Source organism: Lates calcarifer, linkage group LG11 (genome assembly GCF_001640805.2).
Source record: "Lates calcarifer isolate ASB-BC8 linkage group LG11, TLL_Latcal_v3, whole genome shotgun sequence".
Classification (NCBI taxonomy): Eukaryota; Metazoa; Chordata; class Actinopteri; family Centropomidae; genus Lates; species Lates calcarifer.
In genome coordinates, this window is record NC_066843.1 from 19,968,938 (window position 1) to 19,995,675 (window position 26,738).

The 26,738-nt window shown below is 40.2% G+C and overlaps 3 protein-coding genes across 4 annotated transcripts in view; 1 reads left to right on the forward strand and 2 right to left on the reverse strand.

The window, feature by feature from the left end:
* Nucleotides 1-3,193: 3,193 nt before the first annotated feature.
* Nucleotides 3,194-6,997, reverse strand: si:ch211-237i5.4 (leucine-rich repeat-containing protein 4). Its single transcript, XM_018698475.2, has 5 exons — nt 6,518-6,997; nt 5,496-5,641; nt 5,205-5,373; nt 4,948-5,110; nt 3,194-3,558 (listed from the first exon to the last, which is right to left on the reverse strand). The coding sequence occupies exons 1-5, from the start codon at nt 6,821-6,823 to the stop codon at nt 3,257-3,259; spliced, it is 1,086 nt and encodes a 361-aa protein (XP_018553991.1). The 5' UTR covers nt 6,824-6,997; the 3' UTR covers nt 3,194-3,256.
* A 1,955-nt stretch (nt 6,998-8,952) lies between these two features.
* On the forward strand, nt 8,953-13,478 carry pex12 (peroxisomal biogenesis factor 12). 2 transcript variants are annotated; one of them, XM_018698480.2, is made up of 4 exons: nt 8,953-9,203; nt 9,910-10,037; nt 10,763-11,298; nt 12,452-13,478. In XM_018698480.2, the coding sequence occupies exons 2-4, from the start codon at nt 9,915-9,917 to the stop codon at nt 12,888-12,890; spliced, it is 1,098 nt and encodes a 365-aa protein (XP_018553996.1). In that variant the 5' UTR covers nt 8,953-9,203; nt 9,910-9,914; the 3' UTR covers nt 12,891-13,478. The 2 variants fall into 2 exon arrangements, with proteins under 2 accessions (XP_018553996.1, XP_018553997.1); XM_018698481.2 differs by having other exon boundaries at nt 9,913-10,037.
* A 328-nt stretch (nt 13,479-13,806) lies between these two features.
* The window catches only part of hdac5 (histone deacetylase 5), a 40,282-nt gene continuing 27,350 nt past the window's right edge, over nt 13,807-26,738 (reverse strand). The window contains 7 exon segments of the mRNA XM_018698479.2: nt 13,807-20,657; nt 22,120-22,300; nt 22,423-22,504; nt 23,682-23,815; nt 23,939-24,057; nt 24,496-24,593; nt 25,966-26,085. Of these exon segments, the coding sequence (XP_018553995.1) occupies nt 20,618-20,657; nt 22,120-22,300; nt 22,423-22,504; nt 23,682-23,815; nt 23,939-24,057; nt 24,496-24,593; nt 25,966-26,085 (774 nt within the window). The 3' untranslated portion in view covers nt 13,807-20,617.

Consider the following 26,738-nt stretch of genomic DNA (forward strand, 5'->3'; position numbering starts at 1 on the left):
AAATTCATCCCCACACTGACTTGAATTACACAGGCATGCACAACAGCTGATAAAGGTCTTGGCAGTGGGGAGTTGATGACTCACCCCGATTCATCAGAAGAAATATTGTGATTGGTCCATTTACCATTGCTTTATATTAACCTACTGTTTGCCTAGACTTATTAGTTCAAGTTGTCAGTATTTCTTCTTAGGTCTTGACTGAATGCCTTGAGGGCCCAGAGGGTTCTCCACCTGTACAACTGAGGTCAGGTCTTCTGGAGATCTATGAGCTATCACTGAGGTTAATGTTGAGCTTGCTGCTGAATGGTCAGAAAATCCCTACAAATTGAAATGCTGCCTGCTTGCAATTTCTTGTTAAACAAATGGAGGATTTGCAGGCACTTTTTACAAAGCCAGACTGCGCAACAGAATAAAGGAAGGTGTAATGTCAAACATTACTTGTCCTTTCAGTTCTTCAAAGAATATAGTTGTTTGCAGATTTTTGTTGGTTGTCTCTGATGAGATTTTGACATTTCAAAAATAATCTTAATATAAAAAAAATATCATACATGACAATGTATGTCTGCTTTTAGGCCTGTCTGGCTTTAATAATCTCCAACACACAAATTTAATGAATGTATTCCAATCCAGCAGTAATCAGCTTGACATCTGGTCTTTCCTGTAACCTCAATAGGACTGTGTTATTCTATTTCTCTTTCCCCCCACCAGTCCATCACTAATCTTCTGTGGTGTAGAGAGCCATATGGTCCTTATCAAGACGTCTGTTTCTAGTGCTGACTGTCTAACTGTCAGACTGTAAAACTGGCTGTAAATGTTTACAATGTATTTGGACATCGGACAGTCGCAGGCAGAGGTGTCGTAAAGCAGAGAAATGCAAAGAAATGTGGAATCGTAAACCAACAGCCAGTAGCAGCCACGTCAACTCCTTAAAATCTCACTGTCTCACTGACCTCTATCAGTAATGACACAATAAAGAAGCGACATGAAGGATGGTAGACAGGCTGGAGGAGCATTTTATGCATGTGCAAAACTACCACTACCAGCAATACTGCACAGCAGGTTACACAGAAAGCAATGACTGTGATCCACTGTTCTGCATTGCACTTGTGTAAAGCAAAAATGTAATAACTAATTTTGTCAGTATAGTGTGCGATGAATCATTAACTTAGAAGCTTTCCATCTGGAACTATTTGTAGAAGATGATGAGATCTTGTCATCAGAATATGATTAATGATTAATAGTAAAGGGGCACACCACTAATTTTATACAGAACTCAGTTTATTTATCATGAGTGTACTGATGATGTCAGGATTATGTCAGATTAGTCTTGAGCCTGTGTGAGAAACTGAATGTGTGGAATTTGAGATATGAGGGCGTTTATGAGACAGGGAGGGTCTAATGAAAGACTGCATTGAATTGCATTATGAGACATGTACTCTTAGAGTTCTCCCAAGCTCTCTTAACCTAACATACATAGCAGAATGACTAGAGCTTGCACTTATTCAAGCTGAGAGTTAACTTTAGGTACATGGTAAATATTTGAAATTTTTTGCTTACTGCTTTTCATCCCTTTTGATATTTTCCATCTTTTACTATACTAAGAGATATTTTCTGTTTTTCTTTGATAGCAGTTGTTATTCAGACTGAATATTCTGAGACGGCCAGACCAAGAGAGCAGCAACTGAAACCTGTGTTTAGCTTTAATCTGTTTATGTTTGCATTCTGATTGGTCCTTTTTATTCACATAGCCCATAGTGGGTTTGTGGGCTGTTTGAAAGAGCTGAATGTGCCTGAAAGGATAGGCTAAACTACTTTATAAATAGTAATAGTGCTGTATGCACACCAAAATACACTTAAATTCCATAAAATAAAATATTCAAAATTAAAATGTTCTGTATTAAAGCCCCTATGAGTAGGATTTTAAAATTTCTGACTTTGGTGGCTCCTATTGGTGGCAGTATCAAAATAGACTGAAAACAACACATAGATTGCATTAATTTACTTGAAATGTTCAATTTTCCTACAAAGAAAAACATTTTTAAAAATTCTACACACAGGGGTTTTAACGGTATTGATAACAAACTATAAATTGAAAACATGACCAAAAACTCAAACTACACAGTGTCCCTGAAGTCTTCCAGACATACAGGTGCATCTCAAAAAAATTGAATATCATGAAAAAGTTCAATATTTGTCAGTTAATTCAGAAAGTGAAAATTGTACGTATTCTAGACTCATTACATATAAATGAAAATGTTTCAAGCATTTTTTTTATTCTAATGTTGATAATTATGGTCTACAGCTAAGAAAAACAGAAAATAACATATCTCAAAATATTAGAATATCTCATTTTGAATTTAAGTAAATCACTATTTATGCAGTATAAATACCATGAATCTCTCAGTCTGGTTCAGTACACACAACCACAATCATGGGGAGGACTACTGACTTAACAGCTGTCCAGAAGACACTCACACACACCCTCCACACGGAGGGTAAGCCACAGAAGATCATCAGTGAAAGGGCTGGCTGTTTGCAGAGTGCTGTATCAAAGCATATTCATGGTAAGTTGACTGGAAGGGAAAAGTGTGGTAGGAAAAGGTGCACAAGCAACAGGGATGACCGCAGCCTTGAGAAGATTGGCAAGCAAGGCTGATTCAAGAACCTGGCCAAGCTTCACGAGGAGTGGACTGAAACTGGAGTCAGTGCATCAAGAGCCACCACACACAGACATGTCCAGGAAATAGGCTACAAGTGTTGCATTCCTTGTGTCAAGCCACTCCTGAACCAGAACTAGAAACCAGAACAGAAATGAAGGACTTGGCACCTGCCCACAGTGCCAAAACTACTGGTAACTGGTTTGTTGACCATGGTATTACTGTGCTTGATTGGCCAGGAGGATGAGAAACACCAGACCCAACAATACAGACGAGCTGAAGACCGCAACCTAGGCTTCCATAACACCTCAGCAGTGCCACAGGCTGATTGCCTCCATGCCACGCCACGTTGATGCAGTCATTTGTGTTAAAAAAGGAGCCCCAACTAAGTATTGAGTGCATAAATGAACATACTTTTCAGAAGCTCGACATTTCTGTATTATACATCCTTTTTTTTTTTTTTGATTGATCTTATGAAACACTAAATTTACTTTTTGAGATGCACGGGAATTTGTCCATTCAAGAAGCTGGAAGCCAGGTAGTTCACTCTTCAGTCTCACAGGGTACTCCTCCTCCTCTCTCTGTTATCATACAGACTCTCAGGAGCTCTGAGTTTGAGTCTGAGACTCAGTGTCCCAGTTCTTTCCACGGTTCCTTTTCCTGTTCCTCTCTGCCATCACCACAGCTGCCACCACGGTGACCAGCACAGTCACAGTGATGACGAGCACAGTGGCGGTTTCTGCGATGCAGAGTTGGCTGTCCACCCAGGCCAGCGAAGCCCCAGTCAGCTGCGGCGGGTCCTGGCATGTTACATTCCTGTAGTCGTCGATGTGCAGGTGGCGAACATGCAAGATCTTACTGAAGACACGATGCAGGTCACAGTCACAGCTCCAGGGGTTGCCTGGGGGGGCAACAAGCAAGGTAAATGTAGAGATGTATGAAAAAGAGTGGTGAGTGAAGAAGTGATACGAGCAGTTAAAAAAGAACAGCACAAAGTAAAGGTGTTGGTGTTTTGCTACAACCTGGCCACTACACTCCCTACTTATTAATCTATTTTAAAACATCTCTGAGACATCAGATTTCCATCTACATGTGACTACCTACAGCAGGGGTCATCAACTACATTTGTCCAAGGGCCAGAATTTTTTAAGCAGACACTGTGGGGGCCAGACTTTAAAATGAAAAGGATTGTATTTAATTAGTCCTAACTAGCCTATTATTGGTTAATATTTTCATATTTTCTTACTAAATTAATGTTTTTTTATTATTTATTTGCCCATATCAGATACCCAGGACATTAAGCAAACTAGAACATTTTCTCAGACCTCTTCCACGGAGGCAGTTCACTGAGGAATGGTTAAAATCTTTAATTCTGGAAATGTCATTAAACAATGCTGTCCTGAATGGTGGAAAACAGGGAATTGCAAAAGAGAGTGAGAGAGGGAGTTAAAAAAAAAAAAAAAGGAAATCAAAATGTGGCAGCTGTAAATAAACACTGTCAGAGGAAAAGAAATGCTAGATATACTTAATACCACAACACATGTTTTCCTCTTCACATTTACTCAATTCATTAATATTGTGTGAGCTGGATGGGAAGCTTTGGCTTTCCGGATGTGGCCCGCGGTCCAGCTGTTGGTGATCACAGACCTACAGTGAGCTAGTTATCTAAATAATGATAATAGAGGTTCAAACTTGAGAGATGCTATTTCGAGTGTTTTCATTTTAAGAATCTTTTTAGGTTTTTAGCCCACAGCATTTCACTGGGAAACATTGTACTCTAAACCATTTTATTGATCTGACAGCAGTCATACAGGTCAACAGGTGAAAAATGTTGTATTTCAAATAAGGTTTTTAAAGTGAAAGAGTGGCTTAACGCCCCATGAACATTCTTGTTTGAGTTGATATCCAGTGTTATAAAAGTATTCTGTCTGAGTTTTTGGCCTGGAGTAGTCTAGGGACCATTTTTTAAGAAGCAGGTCCCTATTTTGTTTGTTTCGTTGATGACATCTAACCACACCATCACATCTGTGATCCTGAGTGTGGTCAGGGGTGAAACAGGAGAACATTTCACAAAGCAAACCCTACTTACATGTTTCATTTCAAACTATCATCAAGTTAAAATTTGAAAAATAACTAAATGCTGTCTAACAGCACTAAGCATGGCTGACCTGACCCTGGTTTACTATTATGGCAACTCTCTAACAGAATGTATAAATACATTTATAATGTGTGCAAGAACAAAGGTTCCAAACAATGAACACAGGTAAATAGTAAAGGTGATTTTAGAGACCTGACAGCTGGATGTGTGTAGCTGTTGTATGCAGGCTGATGAACGTTTTAAACTTGAGGTGATGCAGGTTGTTTCCCTCCAGAGCTAGAACTGCCAAGCTGTAGAGAGGAGCCAGAGCATCACTGTCTATCTGAGAGATGTTGTTGTTACTCAACTGGAGCACCTAGACAGACAGACAGACAGACAGGTAATTAGACATATGGGCATGCAGACAACTTGCTACACACCAATAATCATTTCAACAGTTAGTTTTGTACCTCTAGTCCAGGCAACATATCCAGGCTCCCCTGCTGCACCACAGTCAGTCTGTTGTTATGCAGGTTGAGATGTCTGAGCCTGGAGAGGCCCCTGAACACACCAGGACTAACTGACACCAGCTGGTTATGACTGAGGTCTAGCTTCTCCATGTTGTCCAGATACTCCAAGCTGACAGAAGGAGGGGGAGACAATAAACAGACACAAAGCTCAGTGCAAGAACTATGATGTATGATGGTGGAAGAGAGATGGGCTTTGAAGACATCACAAACTGAGGACAGACAGACAGGTACCTGTATCCAGATATATAATGTAAGTTGTTGTGCTCCAGTCGGAGCTCTCTGAGGGCCGACAGGCTGGCTGAGAAGTCGACAGGGAGAGATGTTAACTGGTTCCAACTGAGATCCAGCTTCTCCAGGAAGGACAAAGAGAAAAATGCCTGTGAAGAGAAAACATCTTTCTTTTCATTCTGCTTACCTCCCTCCAGCCTCACCCCATTTCTTCCAGTTTAATTCCTCACCCTGCTATCAGTGTTTGCATATCAACAGACAAATCAACTGATCAATCAACTGTTTGTTTGCACAATGTGATCTCACTCTTACAACACCTTTCGCGTGTCATTTCTACACAGTTTCAACTTTTCAGGTGTAGTTTTTTCCCTTATGGTGAGAGTTAGGGTGAGGGGGAGGGTTAGGGGTTAAAAAGTCACAAAATAACACATGAAATGAAAAAAGAACAGCGCAGAAATGACATTTCACACGTTTCATGAGACCAGGCTGGTTTGCACACACATCATGGCTGCCTCATGTCTTCTGTACTTATAGGGAGCACTGGTTGTGCAAGCACTCAGAAATTACAAGATACAATTCAGCACATGGCTGGGTCAGTATCAGAAGGTAGGATCAGCAGCAATTTTGAATCACCACAACGGCAGAAAGCTTTGAAGAGACACAGGGTGTGACTTTACTCCTCAGGCGACAGTCGAGGCGCTTTTTATTTTGTACTTTAAATGAGAGTTCATCTGATTTCAATGACTACACTTCGCCTAACAGGTCATTTCTTTTCTTCTTCTACTTCACCTCAACTCCTTTCAGTAGTTGCCCAGAAAACCCTTTCTGGGCTCAAACTAACACTTAGGGTCCTCAAGTGCATCAGCTTCAATGGTAACCCTCCTAAAACTTCACACAAGCATGGGAACATTCATAATAATTTAAATGTTTTCAAATATTTCCAAATTTCCCAAAAAAGCAAACCTAAATTTTCCTCAGAAACTTAACAGAAATCTTTTATAGTACTGTCGATCCTTTATTTTTACCTGTGGTTGTATGTTTTGTATCTGGCTGTTGGTCATCACCAGCACACGCAGGGACCACAGTCCGGTGAAGGCTCGAGTACCAATCTCAGTCAGATTGTTTCCCCCCAACTCCAGCAGCCACGTGCCATGTGGGAGGCCCCTGGGAACATGCTCAAACCCACGGGCACGACAGTCCACCAGGTCAGCATGCTCATAACAAATGCACTGGTGCGGACACAACCTTGACGACTTGACCGGTGGAAAAAGGAATGGGGGTGAATAAAAGGCAAAAAGAAAGAAGAGAAGGGTCGGGAAAAGGTGACACATTTCTCTGAGGGCAGTTTGTTCAGCGGAGCGGTTAAAGTGTGGAAAGCTGAACGAAGCTTGGTAGTTTAATTTCGCTGTTGACTCCACCAAGCCTCACATTCAGTGTAGATAAAGCTGGAAATAAAAAGCAAGCACAAACAGAAGTTTTAGTTTACATGTAGATCAGTTAAGTCAAACACACACACACACACACACAATATATATATATATATATATACAGTATATATGGTGTAAGTATAATAGTTACTAACTCATCTCTACTGACTCCTGTGGGAAATACCTGTCCCCTAAGTTGCTACATGCTCCACTGCTCCACTAGATAGTCGATCAGAGCATTTTTGAAGGCAGCTACCTGATGCAGCTGGAAACAACATTAACAAGTGTGGTGTTTTGGGGCTTGAAAACCTGAATAATGAGCTTGAAGAGGCTCCATACAGCTGACTACTACAGCTGATCATTTTCCACTGAGGGTTTCTGAAAGTCAGAGGATGTTGGTGTCCCTCCCCTCGACCTTGCTATCCTTTCAGTTAGTGGAAAACATACTATGCACGTATTTACTACACACCGCACTAAAACCTCACATCATCATCACCAAATTTTCACCATTACATAACTGATTTATTTGAAATTGTTACACTTGTTTTTAACACAGGTTTAGCATTTGCTCTATCCTCGCTCTCCCATCCAAATGTAATTGCGTAATCATAGCCATTAGGAGCAGAGCAGCAGAAAGGATTAAATCTCTGATGTCACAGCTGTGTTTTATAGTATAAAAATGTTTTCAGCATTCATTGGTCATTTCTTATTAAATGGAGAGCAGCTACAGAATTAGCTGTTTGTCAGCTAGCATGCCAGTGCTAACTGATACTTTTTTTATAATATCTTGTCAAAAAAGCAGCATATAGTAATTTTATTGACAATACAATTTTCATTCACATAAAACTGGAGGAAAACAAAACAACAAAACAAACGTTTAAGTGTTCATTTTCAAGATAAAATCTGACAAACATACACACTGAAAAATCACATTAAAATAAAGAGTAAAGTCAGTATCCAAATTACACAAAAATCATTTGGTGTGATATCTTCCTCCAAACATCGGACTCACCTCTCTTGCTGATGAAGAATCCAGACATCTCCATTCTAGATCATCAACCTCCTCTGACTTCACCGCATGACAACCCCACATAGACAGAAAGGAGCTGATGGACAGAGAGAGAGAGAGAGAGGGGGAAAGTCAGCTGTGTCACTAATCCTCTAATCCTCTCCAATCACCAAATGTTTCCTCTCATCCACTAAACTCTGGCAGCTCGTCTGATGTTTTCATCATGTTTTGGTTTCTGTCTCCTTCCCTCTCATTTCCTGGTAATACCATCTGAGAGCCTTGGAGTTCCTCCATGCTTCTGTGTCACTGACTTAAATATTATATAAAGACTGTTAACAGGTTGTGAAGATTTGTTTGTGTACATTTTTTCAGAGGCAGACAGAAAGAATGGGAGAGCCAGAAAGAACCACAGTTCCTATGAGAATTCCCATATACTGACTGATGTGAGCATCATTGCTGTCCCATACAAAGGCTGGATTCACTGATAACTGAGCAAAGCAGGCACCTCTGCCCTTGGGTCCCAGAACTCAAGACACCTGAAAATTCCAGTCTTGCTAAGTATCACCACTGGAGCCCTAAAGTGTTTAATTTGCAGCAATTTACTTTAATGTCCTTTATTTTCTCTATATTGTGGCATGTAGTAATTTACTTGTGCAAAATAAAAATAAAAAATGAAATAACAAAAAAATCTATAAACAAATTTCTGAAATTCTAGGGCTGCTATAATAAATAATATAATATATATAATAAATATAATAATAAATAATAAATAAATAATCATAAAAAAATAATCAACATTATGTACAGGATGATTGTGCTACTGGACTCTCAGGGCTGTAGTCCCTCCTGCTTCTAATCAACATCATATCTTAGGTCTGATCTATATATAGGAGTCTGTATATATATATATATATATACTCTCCGAGTGTAGATCTGTAGTGCACATTCCAGATCAGTGGGTGGCGGTAATGCAACCAAAAGCTGTTTGCCAGCCGCCAATAAAAGCAAACGAGGAAGAGGAGGGAGCAGAGTGCGGAAGTGGTAGCTGTTTTGGGTGCATTCATAGCACTGATACAGCCATGAGAGCACTCGTGGATGTGTTGTGCATTGCGAGTGGTCATTAACAGAGGAGAAATGGCAAATAACCAGTTTCTCAGCCTAACATGAGGTGTTATTAAACGACCGTCTGACGCCGACGGAACCTGAGGACCCGCCGGGAAACATTAGCGTAGCATAATAGTCCTGCTAACTTGTAGCGAAACACTAGCAGAGGAGGTATGTTGTCGAAAGTTTGAGCATATGGCTGCATAAATTAACTTTGACAACCCAGTTTGGCCTTAGTAACGATATATTTACTTTAGTTGAAATCTGTTCGCAACCACTTTGCTCTTGGTTTTATCTGTAAATGAGTCAAATCAGAGAGAAATATTTTCAGCCTGATATCTTGCTAAACATTGAGTTGAAACCAATGTTGAAGCCAATCATCAATACTCGAAGTAGTTTCTCATAATTATTAAGCATCATTCCCATCGCTACATTAGAGATATTGAGATATGGATTCATTTATTCTGTCAGGACATCTGTTATGAAACGAGATAACACCAAAATATACATTTTAACAAGTTTAAATATACATTTATTAATATTAGTGTCAGTGTTTTTCCATAGAGAAATTCATTCAACCTAATTCAAAAGTAGAAAATAAAATCTGAAGTTAATCTAAAACAAAATAAGAGTCAAGAACTGACTTTAGACCATACAACCATAAAACAAGTATTTCATATTTCTTTTATATTAGCAGCTAATTCAGTTGAGCTCAATTCAGTTTTCTTGATATAGCACCCAACTATAACATAAATAATCTCATGGAACTTCTGTTATCAGTTATATATCACTGTGATTTAGCTTTCAGAATAAACAATACTAAGCTCTGTGACAGAACAACTGTGAGGTATATCACTGTCTGCTTGTCACTGTGCAGCAGCCATGGCAGAGGCCGGAGCTCATCTCACCTCCACCACTGTGAATGAGCAGCCGTCAGTCTTTGAGGTCCTGGCGCAGGAGTCTCTGATGGAAGCAGTGAAACCTGCACTGAGACACGCTGTCAAGGTAAGTTTCACGATCGGCTGTTCATTAAACCCACCTGTGAACAGCAGTTGTCCAGTTGTAGCTTAGCAGCTGTAAACAGGCACGGTAGGCCTGTTGGAATCTGTTGAACCATTGAGCAAGGGGCTGTAATAGCCCCTGTGTACCCTGCTTCCTGCCCAGTGTCAGCTGGGATTGGCTCCAGCCCCACTGCAACCCTTAAAGGATAAGCTAGTATGGTAACAAACTCAGTACCTACAGCAGCATTATAACCTAGCATTAGCCTAGCATTATTTCCATTTTGTGGTGTTACAGGTTACATTAGAACAATACTTGTTTAGGACTGGAACATCCACTCTGCAGAGTTATGATACTAGTCCACAAGAGAGTCAGATTAGTGGCTCTGTCCTGTTCATTATTTTCTTTTGGGAAGTTTACACACCAGCAGCTCCAGATAAACTTGCATTAGTGCTTCTTTTGCCAGACTAACTAAAAGTAAAGTATACATTTAGGAAATACATCTGTCCTGTTTTATCACAACAGTCCACATCAGTTGACAATGAGCATACTCAGGAATGAAGAAGGTACTGCTGTTAGAACCAGTTTCCCCAATTCACTGAATTATTGAATGAGTGTACATTTTTCATTTGACTCATGAATTAATAACAGATTTATTTGTTGTGCAGCTGTGTGCTGCAAACAAACTTAAGCCTTGACTCTATCAACCCCAATTGTGATTATCCTCTCAGGTTCTAGCAGAGTCCAACCCATCCCGTTTTGGCTTTCTGTGGCGAAACTTCGATGAGCTCTACCTGCTGCTGGACCTCCTCCTTCAGAACCACTTCCTGTCTCACTGCAGCGCCTCCTTCTCTGAGAACTTCTACGGCCTGAAAAGAGTTTCAGGAGGATGGGGATTTCCTGTTCGCCTGGGGCTGCGCGGGAAGTCACACTGGAGATCTCTTCTTCTTCTGTGCCTGGTTCCGTACCTGCGAGCCAAGCTGGAGTCGACGCTGGCACAGCAGAGGGACGAAGAGGACTTCTCCATCCAACTGGCACAGACCAGGAGCCAGAAACTGTACCGGGCAGCCGTAGCAGCGTACCCGTACGTCAGCACAGCCTGGCAGGCCTGGGTCTTCTGCCAGCAGCTGCTCTTTGTCTTTGGAGTTGCTAGGACCCATAGTCCTCTGCTGTGGCTGGCCAGGGTGAGACTGGCACGACTTAATGCCCAAGATATCAGAGACATGGAGCTGAAGATCAGCAACACCGGCAACTCAGCTGACAAGAGGTACATCTCAGCTTAATCAAATTCTAAATGTGCCTGTGTCTGTTTGTCTCATTGGAGACAATTAGATACCAAAGTTTGGATGGTAGTGGTTAATGCTGGGTGCAGGTTTAGGTCATGGTCTGGTTAGGGTTCGCCATCTTACTGAAGGAGGCCAGATTTGTATGCACCTCGTAGTCAACAACTCTACAGGGTATCTTTGAATCAGCTCAAAGGAATCCTATGGAGTTTTAGACCTCCAGTAGCATTATGGGGCTGTGATTATGTACATGGGTATGAGAACTCTCATGATCACGCATGCAGGTGAAACTACACATATTCTTGCCAATGATTTCACTGTATTCTACTGATCAACAGGTGGTGGTAACAGTTAGCTTAGCAACTGTTTAACGAGGAAGGAAATGCAACACATTTATTAGCTGTCAAGGATACACACAGTGCATTTTGTTTAGTAGCACTGAATATAAGCATACATCCTGTTTGTTTACAAGACTCCACAGGTCACCTTTAAGTTCTAAAAAGCCATAAATGCCTGGAACCTCAGAACATTGTGCTGCTTTTCCATCTCACAGTTTTAGCACTACTCGCCTCTGCTCGACTCGACTCTACTCCGGTTTCGGTAGTTTTCCATTACAATTGAGTACCACCTCAATGTGGGTGGGGTCATCATAGCAAGACAGACTGAAACTCCCGTGATGTCATTTGTATGCGACACAAACACAACACAGCAATGGAGGACATCGAGGCGATGGTATACCTGCTGTCGCAGCACAGTCGCTGTTGCCAGGTTTTAAGAATTGGGGGGGTTTGATTCTTGTGCAGGAGTCGCTCTCATGACTCATCTAGTGATGTCACTACCAGGCCAATCAGTGGCCTACAGTCTGTTGACGTCACATTTTTGGCTCAACTCCGCTCGCTTGGAACCTGAGCTGAGTAGGTACTAAAGAAGTACCTGATACCAGGTACTACCACCTGATGGAAAACCCTAAAAACCGAGTAGAGTCGAGTAGAGTTTTCATGCAGTTTTCAGCTCTGCCAACTCTTGACTTGGAACACTTATTTGAATATCACAAAAATTAAATATAAATATTTTCTTGCACTCTGTGTCAGGCATCAGTATTAAATCCACTACCCACAATTGTTCCTCTGTTTGCAGCCTGGTGCAGAGAGTGTGGTGGCTGATCTCACAAGCAGCGAGGGGCGTTGCTGTTTCCCTCTCCACCTCTCTCTCCCTGGGCGTCTTCTTCCTGCAGTTCCTGGAGTGGTGGTACTCCTCTGACAACCAGAGCACTGTGAAAACCCTCACCTCCCTGCCTACTCCTCCACCCCCTCTCCACCTGCGGGAGGAGCGCAACTGTGGGGATTCTCAGTTCGTCTCGGCCAAGCACAGCAAAGAACCTCGGCTGGGCCCGGACAGCAGGAACTGTCCTCTGTGCCGGAGGCTCTGCACAAACACCACCGTGCTGTCCACCTCAGGCTTTGTCTTCTGTTACCGCTGCATCTACACGTATGTGAAAGCCAAACGCTGCTGCCCTGTCACCGGATATCCCACTGAACTGCAGCACCTCATCAAGATATACTCACCGGAGACCTAGACCACAGTGACAACATATGTAGAGCATATGTTAGAGTCCCCCTTTAATCAGCAACAGTGGCCTTGTTTTTAAAAGGTGAAACTCTCAGCAGTCTGTGCCAGTTCAGTTGGTTTCTCTCTGCAGCCCTGTGTTCAATGAGCTGTAGGACTCTGTGCTTGAATTACTGTATGTTTTTTGGGATAAAAACATTGTGTTTTTCCCATAGACTTTCCAGTCTTTACTACATTTGTCAGGGATACGAGCTAATTTAGATGTGAAGCGTAACTTCTACGTCAGAGTGAATATTTAAACATTCAGTAAATGATCATCTCTCAGTGGTAACAGGAGTATCTAATATCTCAACTGCAGTAATTGGAAAATGTTGTCTTTGGAGGACACCTTTAACACCCCCAAATCCAATACATGTATGGTGAGTCAACAAGAACGGCCAAACTCTTAGGAGTTAAGCTAGCCAGTGGCAGATTAGTGGCCTAAGTCCAAAACCCAAATATGTTTAAGCATCACAAAAAGAAAATCATCACATCTTCACATTCAACATGCTGTAACCAGTGATTTTTGCATAAACGACTTGACAATTAATTATCATAACATATACAGTAGTTTCCAATATTTTTTTGTCTAGTGACTTATTAGTTAATCAATTAATTATTTCAACTTTGAAATAAATAAATTTGGTTTATTTCTTAACTGGACTGAAACTGCCAACCATCTTACCAGTCTTTGTGCTAAGCTACGCTAACGAAAGTCAAAGTCAAAGGCTTCAGATGCTGTTCAGTGATCTGACAAGCACTTGAGTCAAAACATATCAACGCCTAGGTTGAACTGTTCCCTTAAAAACTGTTTGACGTCATGTGTGGAATAGTAGAACTACCATACTGTAGTTGTGTGATGGTTATGAGTAGTGGGGAATGACACAGTCAGTGAATTGCTTTTATTGAGTTTCCAGACAAGTTTTAACAACAGGCCCACTTAAAAAAAACAACAAAGAAACAGATAATTAGGATCAACGTCACAACATTACAGTGAGACTAATAAAAAAGGGCTTCATTAAAATGTCCACAAACCCTGAAATGAAACTGAGTGTGAAGAATCACAAGAGTCACTTTCCCTTTTTAAGCTCTTGCAACACAATTAATCAACAGGAAATCAGGACAAGAAGAAAAAACGGGCTGAAAGTTCGAAAAAGGGACAGGTATAATCATCAATAATAGTCACAGTAATAGATTGCTCGAATAGCGTGTATTGCACATGTGTACACATATATGCACTTTTATATACATGTGAGTCAGAGAGAATTAAACACGTATTGTCGCAACAGGAAAGAATCAGGATAAAACGACAGCACAGACAGAATAATCAGGAATGTGCTTGTGATCAGTTCCAACAAAAACTGTGTTTTCAAATTGTTCAGTCACGAGCTGGACGAGAGAAAGGTAACAGAGAGAACGACTCCCCTCAAAAACAGGAGGTAAAACAGAGAGGAGGCGACAGTCGCACTGATACTGAACCTCCTCTGTCCCACTCAGGAGTCCAAATATATCCTCCACCACCACCACCCCCCCCCAACCAATCACAGCAGGACACTACAGTTACACCACAGTATCAAACATATCAAGAAATATACAGTATTAACTCACGTAGCAAAATAGTCTGAGAGTGTGTGAAAATGTGCGTTCACCTTAGTGTGGGTGATAGCAACAGTAAAGCTGTATAGCCTCTGGACTGGGGAGGTGCCCTGACAACACAAACCATCAGACTGTGTCAACACTATTCATTGTATTGTTAGTGTTTTTGAATTTACAGAATAGAAACTCCAGTGGTACAGATGGTTTTCTAGATGTCCCCTCTTTTCAGTAGGACTCAGGACCAGAGCCCAGGTGGCCATAGTGACTCCTCTGAACTCGGTACAAACCAACCAGAACTGAGCATACTCTGCACTGCTCTGAAACCGCCTCTTAAAGCTTCAATCCACAATCTGTGCTTATGTGTGTCCTCTGGCGGCAATGCAAGACCAAGCAGCAACCACCACAACCTGAAGGATAATTTGAGTCTTACCCACCAAACTAATGCTGAGATCTCAGAACAAAGCAGAAATGCTACACTGAACTAGTTCTTACCATCTTTTGTTGACTGACTGGGAAGTTGTGGTAAAAGGTGGGTGGAGCTTTCAAATGGGCACAAACTTTTGGACAATCACTTCTCAAAGGCATTTATTATGTTGCACTTGGTTGTACACACGAAAAGTAGACAGAAATAGTTGTGTGAAGACACTTGGAAAAAATCATGTCCCACCGACGTTCTCACCACCGCACATCTGTCCAGTCACTGCGTGAAGCAGGCATGATTATAGGACTGTCAGTTTCACAGTTACAGAAATAGCCGACACTGTACAGAGTCTCACCAGTCGAACAAGGATTTACCATTTGTGCCTCGTGTTTGTTATGCTCAAACAGCATTGTCTGCACGGTTGATGCTTTTGTTTTGCTTGTTGAGCAATGTGTGCTGTTGACTGATTTTCTCCCTGTAATATATTTTATCCCCGAAGCCATCCTCTGCCAATAGAGTATGTCCATAACATTGTTATTTCAGTGATTTTATAACTCTGGTTGTAATATAATTATTTATAAATTTCAGCACGTAATTTTATTCAATTTTCCATACTTGACAATAGTAAATATAAATAAAAATTAAAACATTTGTGGTTAATCATTTGTGAGACTGGTTTTTCTGAGACTGACAGGGCTGTTGCTTAAAGGTAGACCAAATGTTAGAAGATGAGAAGAGGGCCTAGAATGGCCTTTCATTCAGAAGCTGTGTGATGTTTTAAAATAAATGTTTAGTGTCCTTGCTGGTTGCAAATTCAGAACAATTACCATTTTTGCCCCAAGTATACCTGGCTGCAGCCTGCTGAACGTTTGATCCCACCCACGGTGGTTTGGTCAAATTTGGGTGGTGTTAAACATCGGTTGTGATTGGATACTAGCCTTCAGTGTATCACACCAGTAGTTGGTGTACATAGAACAAAATGCGTTGCATTAAATTTCTGTTCTATACACATCAACCATCCCTCATTGCAAACAAAAACTGTTTACAGCTGTGGCAAGTACTGAAGGTCTACTTTAAATGGTGAAGTTGGTCTGTAAACTATAATGGATGTTCACCGCAGACAATATGCATTCAGTTGTTTGGTTCAGGGTTTGTTTCTATTCAAATTTCTTGTCACATAAATCTGCTTTTTATCAAAGTTCTGGTGATCCCAGATCTGCTTTTTAACTTGATGAGTACAGTGTTTTTATTACCCTGAATGGCCACAACTACAAAATAAGGTCCAAATTTTAATAAACCAGAATTAACATTTGTTATTTTAAACAGCAGTTTCTCTGATGGCCACTAGATGCTGTCCAAGTTAAAAGGAAAATCCTAATTTTCTTCTTTGAGTACAATCGAAATTCATTAAAAATATAAATTGTTGAGAAAACACTAAGGCATTTTTAAGTGGAACATAAATTGTGTAACTGACAGACCTCTCAGCTGTGGTAGTTGCTGCTCATCTCACCACAACTGTTAATTTTGTCCCGTTGTGCCGACACAAAAACTCCAGTTGTGCTCAGCGCCGTCCAACACTACTGATGGCTAATTTTTGTCTTCGAGCTCTTGAGTTACCAAAATTGTCCTCTCTAACCCGGCTGCAGGGTTAATGGACAAACTGGCCTTAGTGTTTACAGTAGCACAAAAAGACCACACTGAACCACCTGGAAACACAGATCAATCAATCATCAATCAATCAATACTGTCTGTCCATTCCACCTGACAAATAATGCACACAAAAAACACATAGCTAGAGGGAGCTCCATGAATAATGTAAGCTGTGATGCTGTCTGCTGCATTACCATAGCAAAGCTTAAACTGGACATTGTAGTCTCTCTCTCTCTCTCTCTCTCTGCTGTCCCATCAGTGTTGTATTGCTTTGAACAGATGAGAACCAGAGATAGCAGTGTCAGCTACAACACATGCTACGCTGCAGTGTCCATCAGACATGGAGTTTAGTGAGGTTGAAGACTGTGTCCGAGAGTAAAGTTAGCTTACTGACATCACACAATAGTGTTTTTGTGGATGTGGATAATAAGAGTAGTTCAGTTCTGAAGCTTTGTGTCCACTGGACATCTGCAGTGAGCGGAGAAGTGGCTTACACCTCCTTCTCTAACGGGATTCATCAGTTTGTGAAAAGTGATACTGTAAAATGCATCACATTTCTGAAAATGCGAGCGGTAAACTGGCGCTCAATGAAGAAGCCTTGCCACACAACTTCCTATATATAATGCTAATTCACTGTAGTTAGCGTGTCAGAGATATGGTTTCTAACAGTGTGTGGGATGCATACAGAGGTTTGGTTGTAACCTTTTCACACACCGTTTGGCCATTTTAAATCCCTTACAAATTCTAATAGAGAAAGTTTAGCTGGAGTGGTTTGTTAAAGAATTGTATTGTGTAAGAAAAGTCCTTTTTAAGCCTTAAACCTCTAATACACACAGTTTTCAACTGAGTGACACTTTGTAATAGATTTTGCTTCCAGCTGAAAATGTGCTTTGTTTAAACTGTTGGGTGTAACATTAGCGTAAAGTGTTGAAAATAGAAAAGGAACAAAAAGACCTCAAATTAATTTTTTCAAAGGGTAGCCTATTGTTAACTTCAGATTAAAACTGATTTATATTTTTGGCCTTGTGTAAGCAATGCTGGTGTGTGAGGATTATTACATATAAAACTATTATGCTGTCTTATTGCCATCTTTCCTAACTCAGACAGTTCAGTCACAGACTGCATCATTAGCCCTGATCCAGAAACACCATTTGTTAAAACAAGAATGCTGAAATTATGAACATATCAGATGATGGTAATCTTCTTAGATTCCTAGATTCTTGTTAAATTGTGTTAATACAAATACTGTGTGCAAAAAAAAAAAGAAAAAAGTTTTTGCTGGTTGTATTTCTCTCCTTGGAGTTAAAAGGTCAGTTAAGCCAAATTTTGTGACAGTGACAAAAAGCCTTTTTTAAACATGTATTATTATTTTGTTTGCTATAGAAAGTGAACACTTGCTCACCTAGGGGGGATTCTAGAAAGTAGGTTTGGTGAAAACTGAGATTTCTGCTCCAGAATCTGAGATCACCTGCTCAACACATCATTTCAATTCCTCATTCATACAATCAATATCAAAGCACATAGCGAAGTGCATTAATTTGCAGAAGTTTACCAAATCCCAACTGGACATTTGTCTGTTACCCAAAACCTGGCTTTACTAACATCACCTCTTTTATGACCAATTACTCGTCAGTGTAAGGACAGCAACAGTGACCTGTGTCTTTCAAATATTAAGTTCCACATCACAGAATCATCCTCTGCTCAGAATAAGATCTATGCTGTTATTTTTGTTCTCTATCTACTCCTGAGAGAAATATCTGCCTCTGAAGCTGCTAAATGCTCCACTATGTTCACCAGTTAGTGGCTGACAGCAGATTCATGTGATAACTGGGTGTAGGCACATCACTACGAGAGACCGCCATCACATTGTCATATTATACCTTGTTATTCTAAAAATATATGGCTTCCTTGAATTAATAACTATCATCAACAAAGCTGAGCTGACCTCCATGGGCTCAGGTCCTTTAAGGACAGATCCAGTGGAGGAGGTAAATTATCTTTTTTTGGTTACCTTATTGCCCTCCCTGACTGACTGATGACCATCCTATCAGTTAATGCTTTAAACATTCTTGCTTTAACAAATTCTGTGTGCCGCTCAGTGACTGAAATGTCTCAGGAGCTAGCAATCCAGAGCTGTGATATGTGGTACAACATTTAGGGCTAATGAATATCACAAGCCACGGAGGGGCTAGCTAACTCCCTATTGGACTACAAAAATACACCATCACTGGACTGACCCATTTATCCATTCATGACCTTTGACTTTAATATCCCCCTTTTCTGCTGCTGTTTGCCTGTGGAGGGCAGTGCTGCCTGCCTGGTCCTGCCTGAGGATTTGGAACTTGCTGTTTACCTCCAACAACTACAACCATCACCAGCACAACAATATCCAGCCATCCTCAACATCTGTATAACAAACAATAAACAGGTGGCCGTTCAATGATCAGTGCTTACTTTCTGTCAAACAGCTAAACCTTTAAATCTCCAAACAGAATATATTCATTGATTGGATAAAACATAGTTACACACACAGACACACACACACACATTCATATGTATGTGTGTATGTGTGTGTGTGTGTGTGTGTGTGTGTGCATGTGAGTGTGTGTGTATATATATGTATGCACATATATATTATCTTTGCTTTTTATACAAAAAGAGAAAGTATTTTGTTATTTATACATATATGTATGTACAGATATAGAAAAGTGACCACACAGAGTCTGCTGTGACACATAACCGTGGGCAACAGGACAGGACAGTATTTACACCAAACAATATTACAATGTGAAATTTAAAAAAAAAAAAAAAAAAAAAAAAAAGATCTGGTGGTCGTTGTGGTGTTTCAAAAACGCGCCACAATTCCCTTTACAGGAAGAGGGTAGGGCTCAGGTCACAACAAAAATGAGTAAAAGGGAGAGAGAGGACTGATAGAGAAGTGGTGGTCTGAAGTGATGCAGTTCAATTAACTACATGTTTAAAACACTGAATACTGCTAAAACTGAGCTGATCCTGAGACGCTTTCACCAGATTCCATAAAAGTCTGATTGAATATTATTACTGATATGACTATTAATATTCAATGGAGATTTTTACTGGATATTTCTAGTGTGTAATAATGGCTTTAGAGGCTTTTCTTCCCTCAAAAAAAAAAAAAGTTTTTTGGGAATACTTGACATGAATATTGTCAGATTTTAAAGAAAATACAATTCTTTGTAGTTTTAATACATTTCTGAATAATATTTATATCAACTCTCACCATTCTCTCTCCCTGTCTCTCTAAAGGTTGCTAAATAGTGAGTTAAGAACAAATTAAGGCATCCAGATGAAGAAACAAGGACTCAAAAATGAACTGACTGACTGAAACAACAGCAGTATGTGTGTGCATCAGTGTGTTTCTTCAGTCCTGATTGGCTGGTTGGTTTTGCTGAGGTGCTGCGGCGGTGGTGTTTTGTGGTTTCTGATTTAATGGTTTTGTTTCTGTGGACAAAAAAAGGCACCTAGTTCCTCCTCCTCCTTTGCTCGTTTAAAAACTGGTTATTCATCCTCCATCCCGTGTTCGCTCAACCTGTCTCTCCGGCACAAAGACAGACACACAAGAGGACAAGTCGTCCGCTTGGAGTCTGACATTTTGATGGGATCCAAATGCAGGTCTTCTACAGTCATCAGTGGAAACAGAGGAATTTGGACGAAATGAAAAAGACAGAAGAATGATTGCTCTGTACAGGTAGGTAAGGCATACAGGTAACAAGACGTGTATCCTTGCCAATGTTCTCCTCTGGTTTCCACAGGAGATCATCTATTCCTCCTTTGGCTGATCAACCGCTAGAAAGGAGATTTGTCCACGTTTTTCATAGTCCCGCCTTCAATAATGTTCTCCTCGGCCAATCAGAGTTCTCCTCAACGGCACAATTCCATCTTGTGTGTGTACCTACACAAAATCCATGGAGGAAGAAGAAAAGGAAGAGGAAGAGGAGGTGCTAGAAGGAGGTGAATGTGGAGTTTTTGTGTGCTTCTGGTTTAAGCTCCTCCTACAAAACAGGCTCTTCTTCCATTGGCTCCTCTGTGGACCTGTTGGCAGTTCAAAATCAAACATCACTTTTAAAGGACCAGTGTGTATCATTTGGGAGGATCTATAGGCAGAAATGGAATATAATATACATTGTACATATACATGTACGTTTGTCATTCATTCATTCATTATCTATGCCGTTGTTGTGAGCAGTTTAGTTTTAGTCAGACGAGTAATTTAAGTCAAACTTCAAAAAGATTTCAACCAACTGATTTTAGGTTAAAGGAAAACTTAAATGAATATAAACCACAAAATGACAGGTAGCTTTATCATGAATGCAGCTTTGCTTACAGGAACTCTGGTCTGATGTGACTCACTTAAGCACTACACACAGACTGAGTGAATCATTGCTATGATCTTAACTTTCTGCTAACAAAAACCTAGTTACCCTGAGTGTCCAGGAAAAAGAAAACCCCGCACAAGAATCCAGCGATAAAAACCTACCTTTCTGATCAGTTTTGTCACGACTGTGCCAGGAAAATGTTGATTTTATGAAGTTATTTGTCAGGTAGTGATGCACTAAAGTGTGCATACTATACATTACTATTTAAATAACTTATACTACATACTTGGAACAGCTTGTTATACAACACAAGCCCGGTACTAGACAGCTGACTACTGCCCAACAAACTTCATTCAAGCCTAAAACCAATCTTCTGTATAATATAATAAATCATTCTAATAATAACTTTATTTATATTTATATAACGCCTTTCAGGAAACCCAAGGATGCTTTACAAAATAATACATAATACATAATGTTACACCACTGCCTTCAGTATCTGTTATTTAACACCTTAATCTTAAGGTAACTCAGTTTCTGTATGGTGCGCTTGAGTGGTGCAATAACAGATATATTTCATCACAATTTCCATTAAAGAAATCAGCACCACACAACATGCCTACTGTTGTGTCACATTCTGGGTCTGCTTCAACTGCCATGCAGACAATCTGCTGTCATACCAGAAAAAAATGCCAATGTCCCCTGAAGCATTTCTCATTCAGGACTCTTCCTCTACTCTACTAATTATAATTAATAAATTAAGAATGAATTATTTTTTCAGTATTTTATCGTATTGTTAAGAATATAAAAAATATCCTGCAGGATCGTAGCATGTTAAGGCAATATTGCCCACCCCTACATTAGACATAACAAAATAAGACATAAGAAAATAAATACACAAAAGCTTCAGGCTGTACTAAATGTAATAGTTACTGTGTGTCTTTGCTTTGTTTAAATTCAGTTTTTCTAAGGCACAGTAGAATAAACAAGCTAATTGTTGATACGTTTTTGGCACCATGCCGCGTGAGTGCGTAAGAACCACTAATATCAGCGTGTTGGACATGTTTATGGGCTGACGGCTTGTACCATACTCCTGTACTCTGTGTAATGTTAGTGCTCAGTCACTCATAATGCTTCATAATGATGCCATGAGGTGGTCACCACAGTGCACTCCTGACCTGCTGGATTCCGAGTTGTCGGGAACAGAGCCTGGCTGTTCAACATCAACACTCAACGAGGCCATGGCGCTGACTGTCTCTGCCTCGTCCTTCTCTGATTGGCCCTGAGCACCAAGGGGGCCATCCAATAGCGAGTGGCCGCTCGTCTGAGGCAAATTCTGGAGACAAGACCAGTGTTTACCTGGAGGAACGGAGAGAGACAAACACAGAAATTGAGGATCAAGACATACTGTAGCCTCTCCTCGCTGTGTATATTTACTATATGTTTGTGTGTGTGTGTGTGTGTGTGTGTGTGCCTCTTACTCTGGATCTCTATTACTCTCTCCAGTGAGGCGCAGGCTTTTGGACATGGCTTCTCCTGAGGCCACTGAAACATAGAGTCACACTGACAGAAACAGAGTGTGTGTTAACAGAAATATTTGAAATAAACTGTATAATGTTTATGTTCAACAGGTTAAAATACATCCCATAAACACATTTATCACTGAGGTGTATATTCAGCATCACTGATTGGTGGCCTCTTTGCTTTTTGTCACATCTGCATGCTTTGACTTCCATGTCTGTGTTTTAAGTCAGAACATGGTTAGCCTGGCTTTGCTTAAAGTGAAGCCATTCAAACTGTGCACTACTACATGAAGATTAACTTGGTTTTAATTGTAATTATACTGTTTCACTACATTATAAGACTTAGCAATGAAAATAATGTTAAGTACTTAATATCATGCAACACACACATTTTTTCACTGTGACTGAAACCATTCCAGTTGAAGAATTTGGGTCAACTGTTAACATGGGGTGTGATGTGATATGGTCTTGTGTATGTGACATTGCATTTAATCAGAACAGCTGTGTGACATCCAAAACTGATGGATACCTCCATATTTTTTTCAGTGGTTTTTAATTTGTTCAACGCTGAAATCTATCTCGGCTTTGTTAACTGTTTCGTGGACTTGTTTGAACAGGTTGTAATTTTGTATTTTCCTGTAGATCCTCTGTAGAAGACCAGTTCAGCTTGGAAGCTGAGACTGAAATCTCAGTCTGTTTGGACCTGTTTATTCTAATTGAAGTATTTAGATGGGACATTTTTTTTTCTGTTTGGGCTTTTAAAATGATTATAATCATAAAAATGCACCTACTGATCTACTGCTACGACTACAAAGTAAGACTGTTGATCTGCCGGACCATAACACTGCACCTATGTTTTTCAGCCAGTATATGCAGTGGATATGGTAATGTCAGGTCACATGACCTCCTCATAAATGTGTGTTCCCAACTGTGTGAAGTAAATAATCACTCCTGAAAGTGCTGACTTCTGATTACTATTTGTTACCATTGCTGATAACAGGAACAGGAAGTTATGAGACTGGTAAGGTCAATAGCGCAGGTTGCTGCCAGATATCAGTGAGTGATTTTCTGCCTCTGTACAGACACGATCGAACCAACCTGGCAACCTCACCATCATGACAATTCAGATGGTGGACAAAACCTCCAGTTTGCAAAAGGCAAGCATGGCTCATGTTTGAACATGAATAATTATTGATGATAATCTGACTCTGTCTCACCGTGTCTCCCAGAAGCGCAGAGACACAGGCCTCTGATGCGTCACAGATGGCGGTGAGGTCATGACCGCCCTCCAGAGCCATAACAACCCGCCCACCTGCCAGACCCATCAGCAACTGCGTTAGCTGACCAAAACCTGCCAACACACACCAGTCACAGTTAAGAAACACTAATTACAACCTTTTCGCAATCATGTCATTGAGATGGCAATTGAAGATTGCCCCTGTCTGGTCACCATGGTAACCAGTGTAGTACTCACACTTGGCAGAGACATTGTAGCCTCCCAGAGGAGACTGATGACCCTCTACTGCATCAAAGCCTGCAGACACCAGAACCACATCTGGGCTAAACTGCTGGGCAATGGGCATCACCACACTCCTACTCTCACACACATCACACACACACACACACACACACAAACAAGGGACATGGACATTTTAACATGGACTCCTTAAGGTATGTTCATACTGAACACAAAATGAATTTTCTCCTAACTCTGGACACAGGAAATACTTTGTAGACAATATCTATTCTCCATATACAGGCAACACACCAAGTGTTCATAAGAAGTACATACCATCATAATGGACAGAGATCATGCGTGTCTGTACTGCAGATTCTCTGTTTTTTTTACTCTCATTAATGAAGTGGAGCCCAATGGTTTAATAATTTAAGGGACATATATTTCATACCAGCTGAAACATTATCAACTAATGTAGAGGCATATATACCTGAATCTGCACTGTTGGGAGCATTTCTTCTTGTGAATTTCCATTGACTAAGTAATAATATCATAATAACAATAACAACATTTACCTAAATGCAGTAAGGTACTCCACATCACCCATAGGGGGCTCCACTCCTCCAGTCCAGGCTATGTTCACATTAAAACCAACACCTGCACCTGATCCCACCTGCAGAGAAGAGAATAATTGTTAAATCAGTTACTTTATCTTTACCTTATTCTGTGTGTGCGCAAGTGAGCCAGAAATTTAAAATATGGAACAAACACCAAACAATGAAAAATATTTTACTTGGACTTTGGTTCTGCTGGCTTGTTAATGGTACTATGCTGTGACAGATGGTCCATATAAAGCAAATGATTTTGTTTTTACGTTTGAGAAAAATGTATTTAGTTGAAAGTATCCACACATATGAATCTATTTCTTAACGAGCGCTGCCCCAGTCATGTAATACATGCTAATGCTACACTAGCTTCCTCCTTATCCTGTTTCCACCTGATATAAGCAAATTATTGTGCAAAGGGTGCAGAAGAAAGCACCCTAAAACCAATAAAACAAACAAGCTTAGCTGGTCCAGTCCAGCAGATGGCAGCAATGCAACAAAAAAGGAGCAGTCAACAGCAAGATGGCATGGTAAGCTAAACTGTGGGCTGATGGTGCTTGTTAGATCCACTGTTTTGTATTTCCATTGCTGTAACTATGACAGCCTTCAAGCATTAGGCAGAAAAGCAGAATATGATCAAGTCAAGACAGTATCTAAAAACAGGAATAAACAGGAATAAATGTACAGTCAATGTTAATGTTAAAAAAAAAACCTTTTTCACTCTACTAATTTTCCTTTCTAAGAAGCAATATGAAAAGACAAATTGATGAAACAAAATGCAGAGGAGGGTAACAGAAGAAGGGGAAGAAGCACAAGAAATGTAACAATACACCAGCAAAAGGAGGAAATAGCTCCAGGGTAATGTAAGGAATCCATGTTTCAAGAGTATTTTATAAAAATCTGCTTTGATCATGTTTAAAGAGAAGGGAAACACAATTGGTAGGCTGTAAGGATATATGCCATGCATTTTGGTTAGCATAAGATAAGAGATAAGATAAGACAGACTTTATTTATCCCACTTGCGGGAAATTTACATGTTACAGCAGCAAGAGAGTGAGAGAAATAGAAAAAAATAGTGACAAAAATAGAAAAATAAAAAATAAAAATATAATATAAAAATGGCACAGAAGGGTAAAAAACTAAAGTGCAGCAATCAGCATCATACTCAATATAGGTGTTACTGCTATGAACAGACTTTAGGTACCTTTACACACACTGATTGTCACCACTGCTCAGATGTTTTGCATATAATGAGTTTTGGTCTCATGTCTACTTTGCACCCACACATTCAAATATTATTATATTTCTTCTGCTAAGATAAAATGCACCATTCCATGTACTGTGATGCCAATCTCTGACCTACAAGTCAGTGATATGTCACATATGACACTGGTTCAAATCTCTGAATCCTCACATTTACTTGTGTGTGTGTGTGTTTACCTCTTCAGGAGCTCCACTGCCAGGAAAGAAGTTTCCATTATCGTACCGATGGAGGGAGATGTAGAGGACATTGGGGTCACTGTAGAAGGCCTGCTGGGTGCCGTTGCCATGGTGAATGTCCTGCAGTGAAAGGTCACATTGGCATCGGAGAGAGGGTCAATGAGATATCATGATATGAAACACTGAACACATTGAGTTTGGTCCGTATTATATCCAGATTAGTCCTGCCTGCCTGCCTGCATAACAGCCTGGTCAGGATAATTATCTGTTAACATTGAGTGTATTGCACCAACACTGAATAAATACAGTCTTTTCAATGCATACTTTAGGAGCAATGTACTAAAAACACAACTGATGGCACAAACTAGCCACTAGCTTTGCTCTAAATTCTTTTACTCTCTCTAGCCCCACTGTCCCGCTGGTGGTCAGTCATTACAAAATGTTTCTCTGTAGCCAAATGTTATTCTAACCCACAGGACTTTATTTTGAATTCTAGTGTAGATCCTAGACATAACAATTGTAAGGCTGAGGTTTGGGGAAACGTGTACACAGCTGTGCTCATAAATTTACATACATTTACAGAATTAGTGAAATATTGGCCATTTATTGGAATATATGACTGTGCAGAAGTAGTGGAAGAAGTGGTTAAGAGAAGCCATTTATTATCACATAATTGTATGCCCTTTTTTAAATGATAATGATAACTGAAGTCACCCAAATGGTCCTGATCAAAACTTTATATACCCTTGAATGTTTGGCCTGATAATATGAAC